Raw genomic sequence first — 19,322 nt, 5'->3', positions numbered from 1 at the left:
GCGTGACTGGTTCGATGGTGACTTTAGAAGGTTTTCTGTGGCGCTCTAATGGTGCAGTGTGGCACTGTCCCGAAGAACAGGAGCCCAAGCATCGACTGCTTAGACCTTTCTTTGGTGCAAGTCTATTGACCATCTGGAGGTTTGGTTGCGGCACCGTCGACTCGGACAATCACCTTTACACATGGAGGTGGGAACAAATGCACCCGAAGAAGGTACATTACGGTTTAGTGATGTTGACCTAGCGATGGCCAGCAGACGGTGTCAGCAGTGCAGGAGCCTGCACGGCCGTACATACGGGCAACCTCCTGCGATGAGTCAGGAAGGGGAATTCTCTACCTTGTTCACGGACTAGCAGTGTGCAATGATCCACGCCATCACCTGATCGACGCCAACTGTTGGGGTCTCAAGGGAACAGCAATAGGATTTGGCGGCCAGTATCGCAAAAAATGTGTTGACCAGACGCAGAGTGGACTCCAACAATGTCCTTTGAGGTATATGTCGCTTATGGTATGAACAGATCTATGTACAAGAGAGGGATATGATCAGCGTGATGGAGCGCCAATTATCGTGCACTGTCCAGGATTGGTCAGTGCAATGAAGGCTTCATGGTTCTTGCGAGAGGAGTCATCCAAGCGATGATATCACATGCAAACAGGGACTCATGCCAGATTCCAATGCACGCGCGACACAACCAAGAAAACAGACCATCAAATGGTGGATGAGCGGGGTGTTCTCTCACCCTCCCACGTTCACCTTCTCTTCTTCCCCCCCGGTTCGTCTTCTTCTTCTCTTCTTCTCCTCCTCTCTTCCTCTCTTCTCTTGGTAACTGCCACAAACAACTTCCAGATCTGAGTTTGAGCGGTGCCCATCATGGCCTTATATAGGGCCATGATGGGCCCTTTACATTGAGTCCAACAAGGGGTGTCCAATAAGAGAGCCCCTTTCACATCATTAATAAAGAAAACTGGGAGAATAAAATGATGTGAAAATGAAATGATACAGACGGATACTGCGATACATATACAAAGCACGATGACACTGACAACAAAAACTAAAACATGATAAAGTGGTGAACAAAAAGAGCAAGATCCTGCAAGAGATTCGTTTTCAAATCAATGGCATGGCTGTGTTAAACCTGGATTTCTTCTCCGTAGCCTTGGCATGTCGGTCGTGCAGCACGCGAGTCGGCTGGTTGTCGGCGATGATGAAGACGGTTTCAACAATGTGGCGACAATCCCGGACGAGCGCTCTCCATCAGCTGTAGATGGACATAAATGCCTCATGCTCACCTACTTGTGATGGTTGACCACTACTACACCTAGCTCAGCTGTTGGCACTTCATAATGAATTTTTTCCCTTTTCATCTACCTCTTTTTATTTATTTCTTAAATTTTGACTTCATCTTAGAAAAATATAAATTAACGTACTACAGAAGGAATTAAACTCCTTAAATGTAGAAACATTTTAAGTACATTTAATTAGAATGAATGGGTCAATAAAAGACATAAAAAGTTTTATTCAAAAGTGTTGTTTTGACCAAATGCTCCATTTAATGCATGAGATGAAAATTCAACTAAAAATGAAGTTAAGAGCAATAAAATGATGCCAAAGTGGCCCTAAAATTTGCTTCAAACATGCCTCATTTTGGGTTCATCAATACAGTAGCCTCCAAATGTTAAGCAATAGTGCATCAATTCTAGCGGAGGCATTGTTGCATATCAGTTTCTAAAGACCCACAAGTGCTTTGTGTTCTATCAATGACTGAATGTGGAGACCTGTGATGTGTGAGTGGAGTGGCAGAATTGACATTTCACTTGTAGGTCAAGGGAGACCACCAGCATTGTTGAACCCTACGATGATACCCAATGAGCATGAAGAATGAATATGATTAAACACGATGAGTGCTGGGATCGGACGGCTCGTGTTACAGCACAAGGACAGAGAAAATGTAAGGGGTGTTAAATGGATGCACGTGTAGAGAAAACTCTCAACAAGAAATAAAAGGCAAATTTCTGATTAGAAAGTAGATCAATTAAACTTTTGGGAGTGGTTTGTGACGATATGACTCCCAACGACCCATGATGACCACTAGACACCTATGACGCAAGGGCCACAACTGTCCAGTGGCCTCCTCGACTTCCTTTGTCAAATGACATAAGTCATAACCACAAGAATTTTCCTATCTCTTGACAAAGGTGGCAATCCTATGAATCGTGTTTAAAACTAGCAGAGGAGCAAATAGCAAAAGACGGCACTGCAAAAAGTAATAATACTGGTAAGGAGGGGAAAACAGTAGAACCTGAATGGATACGCAATCCATTGTCCAAGTCTAGGTAGTCCAAATGTGTTGCCGTAGCGTATTGACTGTGTAGTAGCCGAAGACATTTGGAGGGCGCTCTCGAGGCTAGAGCATGTTGAAGGGCACATGCCCGTCAGCAAACTCAGGCACACTTACTGGTGTGTTGGCACACAGGTGTGCGTAGGAGTGACTGGCACAGACAAGTGCACGGATGCACAGTGAGGCAGCATGCGCTTGAGTGCTGAAACGTGGGCGTGCAGTTGCACAATCGCATGGGCGAACTGAGATTAGAATCGTATGGGCGCGTAGAATTGTGGTGCGCGCAAGCGTGCATAGAGGTAGAGCGCACTGGCATGCGGTAACTCGATTCGCGGGCGCGCGAGGTCATAGACGCGCGAGTTGCATCAGTAATGGAGGACGGATGAAGCTCAGCATTTATGCAGAAGCTTGGATCTGAGCGACACAGATCAGCGACAGGGCGGGTGGGAATGGGCTTCAAGAACTCCAAGAAAACCTCCCAAGTAATGTGTTCTTGGTGGCTAACCACCCAAGAACATGATTCTTGGAGGGCGATTTCTTCAACGCTCCAAGAAAATCAAGAAACAATGGTTGGAGGGTCGGCGATGATCCGTTCTCCCACAAAGTGATTCCCACATGGTGAATTGTCGACCTGCGGATGAATCTTTCCACAATCTCTAGCTAGAAAACTGTAAAGATAAACTCTCAAGGGAGGGTGGGGCAAATGGCTAATCGAAGAAAACTTTTGATCCCAAGCCGTCCCTTTATATGGGAGAGGGAGGATGCCCAAGTGGGCCGACATTGGGGAAAACAGTCGCGAGATGAGGTATCCCCTTAAACATACATCAAACCACGTAAAAGAAAAGATAACAACGGACGAGGCCCAAACATGGCCGCCCATCTGAATCGTTCACAAAAATCAAAATACAAGAATATAAAATTCAATAATCACGGTCATCAGCTATGCCAGGTACTTGAAGCCAGGATCACGAACATCAAATCTAGCTGTGTAGCATGGTTTAAGTTGTCCCGTGTCTTGACTAGCGTGATGGTCCCCCGCCAGCATATCATGTTCAGTTTTAGATGCATGCATCTGGATAAACATGAGGATTTTGTCTAGCAAAATCATAACGACATCAACAAAAACATGAAATGACGCACCAGTGCATGGATCGCATCCATAATTTTGGGATCCTCAAGAGAATGAGCTAAGCTACTCATGTGTGCAGCCTCTAGACTTCTCCACACAATCCTCTGTCTGCTGAATCTCCTCCCTCACCTTGGCGAGCTCCGTTCAATCTCTATCGTCGTCGTTATGCCATCTTGATCCTATCAATTATGGAGAGTAGCCGTGGGGAGAAGGGAGAAGAAGGGGAGGGGCCCGGAACAAATTTATCATAGATGAACTTCATTCATGGCCTTCCCCCACTTATACTAAGTGGGTATTTTTTATCAAACTCAAGTATAGCTTTTGATGCTGAAAGACCATTTGCATGTGACCCTATATGCCCATGTGTCACATAGTCAAATCTCGAGCTAGGTTTCTTGCACAGAATTGGCGTGTGCCGGCCTCAGTGCTTGGAGCAGAACACTGAGCAGCCTTGATCTCTTGCAGCGAAAGCTTTTGCAATTGCTTAAGATCGCTTGAAAGGGGTTAAAGGAGATGGTGGTGCTAGGCACCGTCAGTGAATAGGGTAATTAAATTTATATCATAAAGAGTACATCATCATTGGGGATAATTACATGGGGGCAGACAAGGGGTGATACAACGAACGAGACGAGGCACCCTGCGCCGAGGTAATGTCGCCACGCCGCCTCAGGGCCGTCGCTCCGCGCGCGCATGCCCACTCTGCCGCTACACAAGTGCGTCAGGACGGGCGCCGTGCGCCCGCGGGCCTAACGATCACACACGCCACCCCTGCCTTGACGATCACACATGCCATCGGCACCCGTGTCAACACACTGGCGCGCAGTCTGCGCGATGCCGCTGCATTCGACACCCCCAAGCTGGGGCGCTGCACGCCCAGCACTACCCACAGGAGCGCTACGCGCCCGCTGTGCCGTCTCGACACTCTCAGTGCGCCACATGCCTTAGTCTCCTAGCATGATGTCTCCCGGCCCCGCGCCCCGCACACGCAATGCGTGCGCTGCATGCGCGGCCGCTGCGCGGCACCCCGCACAACTCCACGCACTGCAACCGCGGCACGCTGCCCGGCCTGCGCGTCCCGCACCCACGCACAGCGCTTGGCGCAGGCGGGTAGCGTTGGCGCCCCCGCGTAGCACCTGGCATTGGCGCGCAGCGCTTGGCATGCGCGCGCACACACCGTTCAGCCCGCGCAGACCGTACCTGATCCGTCCCGCCTTGGGCGCAGACGGGCACATGCATAGTCTACCGTAGATCACCACCGATAGTGGTAATGGCCTGAAAGATCAGGTATTGGGCATCGCTACCCATTATGACTCAGTCCTTCAAATGTCGTGGGCCAAAATACAACGGACACGCCCTCCCAATAAGCACGCAGGCCTCTGGGTAGGGAATGCCGCCTAGTTAGGGGCCTAACACATGGTGTTAGGCCCCTAACTAGGCGGCATTCCCTACCCAGAGGCCTGCGTGCTTATTGGGAGGGCGTGTCCACGGGAGACTCATGATTTGTAATGACTGAGTGTGGGGAGCTGCGTAGCGGCCGCACAGGCCTCACGTGCATTCCGTGTGCGGGGCACAGGGTGGGAGACATCCACCAGGAGACTAAGGTAGTGGCGCATAGTGAGCGTCGAGGCGGCATGGGGACGTGGAACTACCACGAGTAGTGTCAGAAGCGTTGTGCCCGGCTTGAGGCATCGAATGCGGCAATGTCGCGCAGTCTGAGGATAGGTGTTAGCACAGGTGTTGGTGGCATGTGTGACCCTCAAGGCAGGGGTGGCATGTGTGATCACCACGTCTGCAGGTGCGCGGTGGCCGACCTTGGGGCACATGTGTAACGGAAGAGCTAGCGGGCGTGTGCACAGAGCGGCTGACCTCGAGGCGCAGGAACGACACTACCTTAGCACAAGACGCCTCATCTCATTACTTTGGTATCATCCCTGGTCATCCCCCATGTAATGATCACGACTACGATGTAACCTTTAACAATATCAATGCAATGACCCTACTCCTCGACGGGCCTGCGTTCCCACACTCTCCTCTAACCCCTTCTGTGCGATCTTAGGCTATTGGAAAAGACTTCTGATGTAAGAGATCAAGGCTGCTCAGTGTTCTATTCCAAGCACTAAGGCCAGCACGCGCCAGATCCGAGCAATTATCCTAGCTTGGGATTTGACCACATGACTCCATGTTTTAGCATAGTCAATGACTCGAGGGGCCCAATAATCTTTAATGGTCTTCCAAATTAGTTAACTATATTACCATATAGATTAATTAATGTTGGATCAATTTAACCCAATTGATAGGTTGAGTCTCCAACCTATAAGGTGCCAAGCTACACCTCGTGCTATAGAAGATACAAAGGAGTGGGTATCGACTCACTTATGGAACCTTTTTGTCATCAGTTACCGTGTACACACAGTCGCTCGTCTCCTTGATGCTCGTAGGATGACTTAGGGTATGGTCAGTTGTCAAACCCTGATCGGTCTTTGAGTTAGTGATGACAATTTTAGAAATCATCAGAGAACAATTCGACAATATTTCACTACCTTTACCAAGGACTTTATTGCATCATCTTCCTTGAGTTATGACCTCTTATACCGAGGATGGACAATCCCATCTTGACCACTCAATCGTCTCCGTGAACTTCTTGATGTGTCCGAACTAAGATTATTTAGAATCCCATGATAAGAGACTCATAGGTCATAGTCAAAGTACAACCATCCGTCCACAAGACATCTTTGGTGTATCTGTTCTAAGAACCAGTAATACCTATACTTTGATGTCCTTCTCGCATACCCTTTGAATAGGAATGTTTAGAATGCATGTATAAAGACTACTGATCTTCATATTACGATCTCATCATAATTCACTCAGTCTGATCATGTATTCATGGACTTCATTATAAGCATTACACATGCATCATAATGAATATGATCTATTAATGAACATGTAACGAGATGTGGAATGTGTGATTGGCTTGCCAGCCACATATATTTCCATCAATGGCTACGGGACCAGCCATACTCATCATATGAGCGAGACTGGATAGTGTTGTTCTATCTGGATAAGTCAATGTCGTTCTTGAGTATCCTTTGAATAAAAAAATTTAGAGCACATACTTAAAGACTAGAGATTTTTGTATCATAATATTATCATAATTCATCAAGTCCAATCGTATATTCATGGACTTTATTATAACCATAAGACAAACTATAAAGAACACGCTCTACTAATGAACATGGAACGAGATATGGAATGTGTGATTGGCTTGCAGGCCACATATATTTTTGTCAAAAGTATTATACATCTCAATTAACAGATGATGAAAAAAGACCCAGAAAAGAGTTCAAAGACTTTTTAATATCGTCTAGATCACAAGGTATAGCTTGGCACTCGACGGGCTTGAAATTAACCTATCCATTGGGTTTAATCTGTCACTGATTAGTTAATCCATGTATTGCAATTATTAATAAAAAGGTTATTGGATAAATTTTATGTGACCTTAAATTTATTAACTAGAGTGATATATGGGCCTAGAGGGTCACAAGCATAAGACTCAAACGATGTTCTAAGATACACTTTATCTTGAGAGTTTTCATGAAAAATCCTTAATGAGTATAATTTAAAGGGGGCACCCATTTTTTGTGTGCAAGATACTCAATCGACAAGTCCTTGATTGTGAAAAGTATTCACGAGATCTTCTTGGAGTGGTGAAAAAGGAGAGGAGATCCACTAATCTTTTAGTTATATTGATATTGCTAGAGGCAAAGGAATTGATCGGCTAGAAGAAACTCTCCTAGGAATCAAGTCACTAGTGTAAAAAGTTTCCAAAAGGTACCCAATTCATTACATGTTTTAGAGATTATTTATAAAATGATATCATGCTTTCGCTGCTTCAAATTAGTTTCATGCATAAAAAACCGTAGTGCCACAACTCATTTTATCAAAGCGTTTGCATTATTGTGTCAAAAAAATTGTAGGTGGACTACTTTTTAGGTCCAGAATCCATTTGACTAGTGAAATAGCATCTTAAATAGTGACGCGTACATTTATAAATAGTGTGGAGACATGGATGAAAATTAAGTATATATTTAATGTTTTTGTAATGTTTACTTGCTTTGATCAAATAAGTTTATAAATTTTAGACTCACTCAGGTATGCATTGTTGTGATTGAGGTCATCTCCATAGAGACTGGTTCCTAGAGATGGATCTCATTCTTGAAAAGTTATGGATAATAAGAGAATTTATAAATACAATCATGACGGATTAAACATTGACACTCTCATAAGTTATCGTGTACATATAATTCATCATTTTCTCAATGCTCTTAGGATTACTTAGGGTATAGCCTACTATGAAATCCTTATTGATCATCCTAGGTAGTACTCATGTGTTGAAAATCATCGGAGAACACTTTCTTCAACATGAAACCACTATCCATCCTTTATGACTTGACCAATTCAAATTTATGTGTGTAATACAACTTTAAGGGGATTTTGTCATAATTATTCTCGCTTGTTTTTTTAGTTCAGCTCAAGGTGAGGCCAGTTAAGATTAAGAGTCAGGATTATAGCCCAACGAGCTGCAATGTTAATGAATCGTGATATAAGAAAGTGATTGGGATTCAACCGAACCAGCTTGAAGCCACCCATCTTGATGGGATATTTTTAAAGAGAGAATATAGTCGCAATTGTTGAACATTCTTATGGAAGATCAGACGCGGAAAGTGACTGACCAGTTTTTTCTTTGCATTACATTTTTTTGTTTTGTAGGCCCCTGATTTGGTGGCAGCTATTGATAAGACTATGGGGCCATCCAATAGGCACACCAGAGGGTGATCTACTAATAGAGATGGATGATGAGGAGGCAGGGGGTACATTCTTAAGGGGTCCGATTTCAGTCGTTGGTCCCATCATTAGGGGGATCAGACTGTTGGGAGGGTGAAGCCATCCTTCTTAATCCTCAGCCATCATTCCCATTAGTTGGTTGGTAGAGTTCATCGATAGGAGGCCCTTTGAATAATCCAATGTCCTAGGAGATCATCTTGGGGTTGTCCACGCCATGGGCAGTTGAGAGCTGTCTCTCTCAATCCTTAATAGGTGTTTTCTCACTCCATTTATGCCATCCTTTTTTGCAAGAAAAAGGAGATGGTACAGAACCTTTCTGAGGCTTCTCAACACATTTCTGGGGTGGTGAAAGAATTTAAAAGCTTGGGAACTTTAGTAAAGCATTTAAGGACCTTCAAGGAGGCTCAGATTTGTGCTAGAACATATGGGGATGACCAAGGAAGCATGTTGAAGTTAGGGGTTGGCACTCAACGCCCCTGCCCTTGCTAATCTAAATCAGTGCAAATCTGGTGATTTGATGAACAGTATCTGTTTTGTAATAAGGTCTTAGAGATCTTTGAATACAGATTGATAATAAATTGAGTTCGAAATCAGATTTTATTGAAACTTGTTTGAATAGCCTCTTTGAGGCATTTCATCGTACACTTGTGCCTCATCTTAATGTCTATCTTTTACTTGTTTTAGTTTCAAAATATATTATAAAATAATATACCTCATTAATACATGTTATGAGGAGTTTTGGAAATATATTAGTGAATCCATAACTGATATATTTAACTAATATAATTCCCTTCATCTTCTCTTTAAACATATAATCAAGTCTTTATCTCCTTTATTATTCCCTATTATCAACCATTCTTTTATTATATTTTCTGTCTTATATCCTATAAAAAATTTTAATATATTTTCTCCTTATCTTTGTTTATCTTAATATCCTTTAATATATAGTCTACTATTTGTCCTCCAACTATAAATATATAAGATATAACCTGTCTATAAGCAAAAAATAAATATTAATATAATCTTTCTCTATTTCTCTTATAAATTTATTGTTGGAGAAAATATATTTCCCTAAATATATTTTCTATTTAATCTTTCTCTATTTCTCTTTCCATCTCTCTACGTTGTTAATTTGATATCAAAATAAATTCCTTCTATAGATTGTAATATATATTTTTCTTATAATTAAATTGATAGATCTCATCACCATATGTATGCCTACATTTAATGTCTATAAAAATAATAACATAAAAATATATTATTTCCCATATTTGTTCCCACCTTTTTCCAAAAGTGATAAAGTATAATAATAACATCTTGTCACTTTTCCTTATCACCTTTACTATTACTTTATTAATATACTCCATTATATCTTTTAAGGCACAAGGTGCAGCTTGGGACCTCACATTGGGTTAAATTTACATGTTGATAGGGTGATCGGACGGGGGAAAGTGACTTAGGGTTAAATTTATCTGTAGATAATTAATCTACATGTTGATAGGGTGAACTAAGAAGGTTGGTAAGTAAATGCTATTAGTTCACTTAATTTATTAACTAGACTGATATATGGGCCGAAATGGTTCCACCAAAATAGTATATTGGATGTCAAAAGATAAATTCATCAAGGCTAGAGTTATTCACGTGCCCATCCTTCTCCTCCATTCTCTCCTCGATTGCCCTCCCCTCCAAATGTGATTGAAATTTTAAGATTATGATGATGGACTAATAACGCTGATCATCAAGATGAAGTGGAAGATATTTGATGTGCCAGGGATCATGTAGATTTGTCAAGAGACCATAAACTAGAATGGTGTTTCACACATCCCTTGAGGAACTGAAAATTCACATATCTGATGCATACAAATGTGACTTGACAACGATACAAATCCATTAAAATGAATCCCTTGAGGTCCACTATGACTTTGTTTTATTTTCTGTTTTGTGAATCGCCTCTATATCAAGTCAATCGTGGCCTCTATAGGTTATTCATGTTTATTATATTTAATCATTTTCTTGATTACACTGGAGATTGATAATTAAAAAATTACTGTCTGAGTTTTGTTCATTTCATAGATATGAAGCAATCTGACAATTGGATTTGGTTAAGTACTTATCAAAAGTCATTTACATTTGGTGTGGTCTACTTAGATTAGACCTTTGGAGTTCAATTAGGGGTTTCTAAGTGAAATATTATAAGGATAAGTGTATAAGCGAGAAGTTGATTAAGATCATAAGATAGATGTTACTGACATTCAAAGAGTCATTCATATTCATGTTTCTTATTGTAGTAAACCATAACTTAGATATTTTTGGAATCGAGATCAAATTTTTTAGTTTAGTTAACATTAGAGAAGACAGATTCTTTTAGTACATTTGACGTAGTTTATCTACTTCTTGCTTAAAACATTATTGCGTTGCTCATTTCGGTCATACCATAGCAACTGGTGTCGTATTATTTTTCTGCCTTAATTATAAGATCATCCTTGTCTTATTCTATTTTTGCTAATGGACGGCAGATGTTTTAACTGAGGCATATGATTTGGGGCGTTGGGAGGGAAAGGATAGTCATGTATTAAATTTTCAATCTCATTATTTGCGTGATATACTCGTCTATGTATTATAATACTTTATTTGATTAGACATCTCTCTTTATAGATGTTATCGCATTATGGCATTTTTAGTGCGTAATATTAACTGATTAACGACATAATAGCGTCATTCTCATCTACATGCATCCATCAGTTACTTGAATATCATAAGACCACTCGTGGTAAGAGCATATTATTTTCTTCAGATGTTTATATTCCGATGACGGTGAGCATCTGGCAACGATCTTCATAATTCACTGCAGATTACTTTACATTCAAATGATAATTTCTTGTTTTCATTCACCTAAAGGATAGTCCGTGCATTATCATTAAGGACAGAAGAACACAATGCGCTCGTATCAACTGCAACAGAGAATATGATTACCGGAATCATCAAGGCTTTCGCACATCATTACCGCAGTCTTCTTACGTCAGGACTCATGACAATCAAGATCTATTTAATATTGCACCAGTGGTACGCCTTAAATTAAGGGCACAATCGTGCAGATACTCACTGCCACTCCCTCTGCAGCCCCTCTTTAAGTGGTGTTACACTGGCTTCAATCCGTTGCGATAGTCAACCTTTTGACAGGTACATGTGAGTTCGGGGAAGAAGGAAACTAAGGTGGTGGCCCATGAGCCGTTCGGCTGCGGGCTCCTCGTGACCACGGGCCAGCGGTCCGGCTCTAACGAAAATAACGCGACCCGTGCCGAGTTTCATGCCACTTCTTATTCCACGTCGGAGATGTCTAGACAAGGGCAGAGCATAATCATAGCAAACCGGGAACCCTAAATGACGTTCGTTGTGTTCTTGAAACCAGACCAGCATCAGCTGAAAGAAGAAAAATCGGCGTATAGGTGAAGTAGGCTTCCGATTTATTGGCCAAAAGAATAGTCTTCCCCCCCCCCCCCAACCTAGTTTCGAGATCAGCGAGGCACGTAAAGAAACGACCAACATGAACATTGAGATCCGCTTTAATGTCGAAGACATAATTGGGCAGTTTGCCCATGTCGGCCTTTCTTTCTTATTCCAAAGAAAACAAGATATCCCGGATAATCGTTTGCATTCCTTGAAAAGAAGAAGAATACCAATTTTCTTTTCTTCTCATAGAGTTATAAGGTGCAATCTCAACCACGCAGAAGAAGTATAGATCGGAGATGCACGCAATATATTGATCATTGCAGTGCGCTGTAAGTGGGGACGTCCCCCCAAGTACCCGTCCACTCGGCGGCGCCGTCGCCGGCGGGTTCAATGCCGTTCTTCTCGGCGCCCTCCGCGTACGTAGATTCCATATTAAGAGAAGAACCTTCAAAGAGACATGCCGTTGCGCCGCCGGCAGGGAGCTCTCTAAAGCCCGGGAATAAGAGAGACGGAGTGTAATGGTGAACCGGCAAATCAGTCCCGGCGCTCTTCGTCGGCGGCTGAACTTCGCTTCCAAACAGCATGGCCAGTCTCTTCTGCTGCAACTTCCAGTGGAGGTCCTGGTTGATGGAGCTAAGGGACTCGATGGAGGTGGCAAGACTCCTCTGCGCTGGCCCCATGCCGCCGTCGCCTGGAGGCGCGCCGGCGGAGGTGCCGCCGTCTCCGCGGCTGGGCATCTCGTTGAACAAGTTCACCGCCGGCGCTGGCGCGTCTAGGACGACGAGAGGAGAAACGCTTGTGCCGAGGAAGGGAGAAGATATGGCACCGAAAGGGAAGACTTGCCCATCCCCATACCCGCCGAGGTGGAAGAAGGTCGGCTCCGGGATGGTGCGGCCATGGTAGTCAGAGGACAGGCGGAAGGGCCCCGTCGACCGCGATTTCCTGTTCTTGCGTGAGCCTCCGCCGAAGGGGACGTTGCGGAGAGCACCGCCCTTTGTCCAATACCGGCGGCACGTCTTGCAGAAGTGACGGGGCTGGCTGAGGCTGTAATTATTGTAGTAGCAGAACTTGGTGTTGTACGAGTCGCAACGAGGGCACTTGAGCCCCTGCTCTGGCGGCTTCGGAGGTTCAGCGGTGCCACTCGCCATACCCTTCTTTCCGAAGAGGCCTTCCCCTTTCACCTTCTCACCCTTTTCTTCGGAATTTTGCCGCCCTCTTCTCTCTTATAGTCGAGACACAACTTCTGCCTCTTGTGCCAGCTACGCTGCTTTATCTTCTGTCGTATATTCTAGCGAAATCCTTTGTGTGGGCAGCTTAGAGGGAGAGGGGAGAGAGAGAGAGAGAGAGAGAGAGAGAGAGAAACTCTGGGTCAGATGATAGCCATGATAGGAAGCAACGTGAGGTGTAGTTGTTGTCCGTGGTTTTGAGTTTCCTTGAGATGGAGGTAAGTAGAGCGCGAGAAAATCAATTCAATGGTTTCATGCAGAGTAAGGACGTTAGTGGCGCCTGTGATCGCTTTCATGGCGGAAGGAGAAGAACCCTCCGCATCCGCTTGAGGGCGTGCTTGTGTGTCTTAGAGATACCGACATTGGGAGAGATGGTGAAGGATGAACGGGAAGAGTTCAACTAAGATATGGCGGTTTTCGTTGCTCCCGTCCGTCGATGTTTAGAGTTCACGGAGATTAGTGAGCGCGTCAGTCACATCAAACACCGATATCTCATGACAGATCGGGATGAGCCCAACGTTCTTGGCGGCGGTTAACATCACCAGGAATGAATTGCGATTTGCGATAAGGCCGGCTGAATTTTCCTCTCCCTAATCATCTCATCCGGTATTTTCTGGGTCATCTGAAAAATGATTTTCCCGTCATTAATCTAACTTTCTAGAAGACACAAAGGGCAGGACTCCTAAGCTCTCTTCTCCTCCCACGCCAGAGCTGCACCTTCGTAGTTAGTTTCCTTCTTATTGCCTTGGAACAGTCGAAATTGGTAATCCCTCAGCGAAAGCAAAGGCCCGTCATCCATTGTCTCAACGTTTTGGTGAAATTCTCTCAACTCTGCAACCTACTAGCCTTTTGCAGAGGCTCCCATCATCTATACACGCGTCACGAAGAGAAGGATCTCTTCTTTTCCAATCACCGCGGCAAGATGACGGGACGACCGCCGACATTTACTACGGCGGCCCATCTCCGGCTTGTGAGGAGAGACGGCTGGGCTTCAGGCGAGTTACTCGTTAAGATTTCGATTTCCTCGTGAATACAAAAGAGGGTTGGCAAAGGGCGATTAGCCTCAAGGTGCCCAAAGGAAGAGGAGGTTCGGATTCCCGTGATGGGTAACACATTGCATGCGCATGACCCACGTTGATTCATCACTCGCGCCAGAGTGAATCTTGGGTCCTAGTTCCGGCTCGATTTTCAGGCGAAGGGAAAAGATGACCATTATGTTTTATGTTATAACAAGTCAAGAAAGATGTCAAATCAAGAATATATGATGGTTTTGTGAGACAGCGTGTGTCGACTCTGAAATAATGGACGAAGTGCTGAATAAAACATACCTTCTTGTAGATGACTCTGACTGGATTCGAAAGTAAGTGTTGACTAACTTTCGAACGATTGACTTTCGAGTGGGAGGTTAACACCCAACTCTTATGAAACTTTAATGTCCGTTTATGAAATGAAAATAGAGGTAAGGCTGACCTAAGTCTTGGTTTATCATTTTTGCACATCAGAATAGGGGTATGACTGACTGTACGGCCCCTAAGTAGGCGACAATCCTCCATAGAGGCATGTGTAATAACTGTTGAGGACATGTCTGCATACTTGGCTCAAAATTGGAGATCTAGTCTGAAAGCATGAACAGCACAAGCATCACGGGTGGTGGCACCAGACCCTGATCTTTAAAGCCAATGCCTATTAGGTGCTTGTGCTCATCGGCACACAAGCGCGGCAGATCACGGCAAGCCGCGTGCGTAGGACATGAGTGCTGCGCACACAAGCCACCAAGGATGCACACACGGGCGCGTGGGCTGCACATGCTGGGCGGTAGAGGCGCAGGCGTTGCGTGCAAGAACTGTATGGACTACACGTGTTGCGTGTGCGGGAGACGGGGGGAAGACATTCTGCCATGAGACTAAGGCATTAGTGCAGAGAGCACCAAGATGGCTGCAGGGCGCGCGGTGCCATTGCGGGTAGTGCTGCGGTCCGCAGCGAGAAGGATTTGGCCGCCAAACACGATGGCACCAGTGCGGATCGAGCGTGGAGGTGTCTACACAGGTACTAGTGGCACGTGGAGCGTCAAGGCTGGGACAGACTGGCGGGTGCACCGAAAGCCACGAACCACAAGCGCATGGAGCTTGGCCTGGGGGCATGCTTGTAGCATCGGTGTCGGCAAGCGCACGCACGGGGCTACAGGCCTCAAGATGCAAGAGTGCCACTACCCAAATGCATGTTGCACGCCATCTCATTACTTCGGCATTATCCCTGGTCTCTCCCATTGTAATGATTATGGCCTATAATGAATATCTTGTAAGGCAGGATATTGAGACATTATACATGATTTCCTTCATTCTAACTTTTAACTTTTGCATGGTTCTCTTTTTAAAAATGTGTTTCTCTCGAAATGCCCACATAAACATGTACTTTAGACAGACGTTCAATCAAATACTACAATTTTCTGTTGTTTCACTCATTTCTTAGTAATTTTATCATCAGAATGTGTTTAAAGTTGCATTATAATATTTTTGTAAAAAGGAAACCCAAGTGTCAATGGCCCCAGGTTCTTGTGTGTTTTGGACTAAACCCAGCTTCAAATAAAAATCTCAAAACCCTTAAATGGAACTCTAATATGCAAATTATTTCACAAGCCAAAGGAGATGCCAAATTAAATCTCAATGAATATAGTTTTATTAGAATCTTAAACTAAATATATACATAGACCAGAAAAAATAACTACATATGAACCAGGGATGGTGCTAGTGGTAGATAGCAAATGCACCTCCAATTCAGTGGAAGATTTCAGAAGGGGAAACATGATGGAAGCCATCGAATAGCTAGAGTAGTGACCCATCATTGAAATAAAGAACTCGTGTTTTTAATGATCAATAAGACAACATGGTCAGAGGCCAGACATATGAATTAGCAGAGAATAAAATAATTAGAGTCGCACCATATTTGAAGAAAGATGCAAAAATCACCCTCAAAATCATGCATAAACTGGAAACGGTTGAGAGAATCATACATCCAAGCACTCAGTGAAGGACAAGGAAATTCAAATTTATGCTGATATCAATTAAGTGTGCAACAAAAAAGTTAAATTTTGGTCTTCAATATGAAAAAAATAAACCTTAGAGCAAGCTCAAAAAATGAGGTATTAAACTATTTTTAACTTAAAGTTCACCCAGTAAACCCTTATGACTTCTGGAAAAAATGAAATTCAGAAAAGTGTGAGTTCAAATGCGGTTGGTGAAATGCCTAGAGCTTGAAGCATCTTTGAAACGTAGAATGAAGAAATAAAAATATTAAAATTTTCATACATATTTTCAAGTCTATATTTAGTTTTCATAATTTAATTATGATTTGGAATAATATTTCCAAAAAATTGATTACAAACCTCTTCATAATAGAATCTAGGAACATATTTGGTAACTTGAAACTTCAAGCCTTTAATTTATATGATTTGATTCCATCATGTGATCAGAATGTTGTCTATAGCTTATTTATTGAGGCTTCAATCAATTCAGATCCACATGACTCAAATAAATTTTATTTCCTCCAGATCCAACCATAAATTATTATTTAGCTCCGACATCAAATACTTTATTTTCTAGTTATTGAATACTTCCATTGATGGCTTTAGTAATTTCATTATGTCTCACTCCTGAATTTTGATACATAATTTATATATAAAACATTATGCTGGTATGTTTCTAACTTGCATTATAAATGGATTGAACTTCATATTAATTTTATATTGAAATAAATTTAATTTAATATGGATATATCGTATGATCTAGGAATATTTCCCAGAAAAAGTCTCATTTATCTCATTTTTGAAAGCCTGAAATAAAATGATCTATTTCACTCTAGCATCTTGAGATGAATTTTTGCATTCATAATTGTTTGAATAACCCTAAAATTATGCCAAAAGAACCTGTCCCCATAGTTCCATCAAATGCATATGCATAGAAAATTATTAAAGGTCATATCAAAAGGTATTAATTTTTAAAATATTACTACCCCAAACAAAATTCAATGCAGAGATATTATTAATCAGTCCACGAGGGAGCTGAGATGTAATGATAAAAGTTTATTGATGATGAACCAATATAAAAATGAGACTGTGTTGGTATCTACTGAACTAATGAATAGGTAAAACATATTTAAGGAATTTAATCATCACTAATAATATTAAGCACAATAATACAGGTGAGGTTATCATTTAATATTGATAAAATGCAATTCAAAATCGATATTTAAACAGAATCACATCAGAACATAAATTTCATTAATGAGACCTCAATTTCCTTATAAGATAGACTTCTAAGATAATACAAAATTTAACTCTTAATAGTAATAATGTTTGAGGTCTGATCAAAGCTTAATCATCATTATTATATCATGGATGTATTTTTAATTTGTCAAATATTGGTGAGATATTATGAGATTATATGATTGGGAATGACTATTTTACATAAAAAAGTATTCCCCCCAGGGAATCACATACAAAATAAAAATCTGTAGAAAAAAAATAGAACTGACATTGTTTAGGAGATTATGTATACCTTATTTAGGTATTTAACACTATAAAATTTAATCTTTATTAAATAAATAAATCACATGTGTAAATTAGCATCCTACAAGCACAATTTAAACCTTAAAAGTTAGACTATTTATCTCCAAACCTTAATGAGTTGGATGAAAAACACTAACTTTTGGTACGTATGGAACTCTCATTCATGGTTGATGGTGCTGGAAAGTTTATTGTCTAGGATATCCATTGAAACAATTTTTCTATATTAAAAGGTGATGAAATTTTCCAGATTAGAAGACCAAAAATCATGCAAACCTTGTTGTCACTTCCCCCTAGGGCCCAATTGGTGCTTTTTTCTCTAAGAATGTTGATTGAACTTGAATTCTATCTTCCACAGTCTTTTTGACTGATAATGGATCAAATAAATATGATGTTTTAGGCTACCAATAATGTGTTGGGAGCAAAAATACAAGATGAGATACAAAAAGACAGGGAAAATGGATTAAATAGAAGTGTTGCATCTCTTGTAGCCTCTGTATTTGATTACATCAGTTTGGAGCACTAATATGAATTTAGGATGGTTTCCCATAATTGGAAATAGACTTTCCAGTTTTGGATTGTGGGTTAGTTTCACAATTGTTGTCTTTATTCAACTCAACTCTTATAAAGGCCCAAATTGCTCCAAGTGATATTCATGTATGTTAGGCATTTTTTTTTACTGAATCGTTGACTTGTGTTTCCTTCTCTAATCCAGTTCATGGTTTTACATTTTTTATCTCTGATTTTGATCCATAAATTACCATATTTTTTACCTAAGTCACATATTTAAAATAGAAATCCAAAAAATATGTGATAAAAATCCATGTCTATTAGGAGTCAATGTGGGGCTTGCCTCAGAAAATTGAAATAAAAAATAGGATGTAATATTATAATTTAGTATATTACCATTTTAACCATAAGTGGTGAATACAATAATTTAGTACCCCATAAATCACAAGCCGTATATTATGAGTTCTTCATTTTTTCCTTAAAGACTAATTGGAGACAGTAAGTTATATGATGTATCAAGGTCTAGTGGATAGCACTTTCTTAAATACATCTGTGTAATCCATGCACGAAAAGAAAAAAATATTTTAAATTTCTTTAATCTAAGAGAACCTTTAGTCTTATTCAATGTTCATGTACTCCTTTTTCAGTTAATGAGAGGATCTTTTCCGAGGATGATGTACTCTTGTTTGTGAATAAGATCAAGTAATCCAAGAGGGCTCTTTCTAAGGTAGAGAGACAATTTCCAGGGTGGTGAGAGCCTTTTAGGAGTGATGGAATCTCAATACAGGACAACAGGAGCTTCAGGGAGACTGAGATATGTGCCAACACAGAGGACAAGAGAGGAAGCACTCCAAAGTCAGTGGGAAGCAATCAGTGGGCCCTCTCCTCGCTATTCAATCAGGAATTGTGGATGATTTTATATAGTCAATTTGGTTTATTACTGTTTTTTAGTGAGAAAATAATACATAGATCTAGATGACCTTGAGTTTAAAATCGTATTTTCAATTAAATTTTTTTAGAAAACCTCTAATTGAGATTTATATGGAGGACTTCTGCCTCATCTGAATGTCCCTCATTTTTTGCCTATGTATCTTCAATTTTCTATAATATATAAAGCCTCTTCTGAATTTCCATAATATATAAAGCCTACAATATTTAATGAAAATCATTTACTTAACTCATCTACCCCCATTATCTATTTTGTATGCATATAATTAAATCATAATCCATCTCCATTATTCTCTCAATAATTATCCCTATTTCTCT

General features: G+C 41.6%; 1 protein-coding gene across 1 annotated transcript; it reads right to left on the bottom strand.

The window, feature by feature from the left end:
• Positions 1-11,850: 11,850 nt before the first annotated feature.
• LOC144702673 (Dof-type zinc finger DNA-binding family protein) lies at positions 11,851-13,191 on the bottom strand. Its single transcript, XM_078574677.1, has one exon. It carries the CDS (start codon positions 12,905-12,907, stop codon positions 12,074-12,076), a length of 834 nt encoding a protein of 277 aa, XP_078430803.1. The 5' UTR covers positions 12,908-13,191; the 3' UTR covers positions 11,851-12,073.
• Positions 13,192-19,322: the final 6,131 nt, after the last annotated feature.

This window comes from Wolffia australiana, chromosome 4, assembly GCF_029677425.1.
Source record: "Wolffia australiana isolate 7733 chromosome 4, ASM2967742v1".
NCBI classification, from domain to species: domain Eukaryota; kingdom Viridiplantae; phylum Streptophyta; class Magnoliopsida; order Alismatales; family Araceae; genus Wolffia; species Wolffia australiana.
Note: the sequence above shows the minus strand (reverse complement) of the source record. Positions and strands in the feature narration are given on the sequence as shown.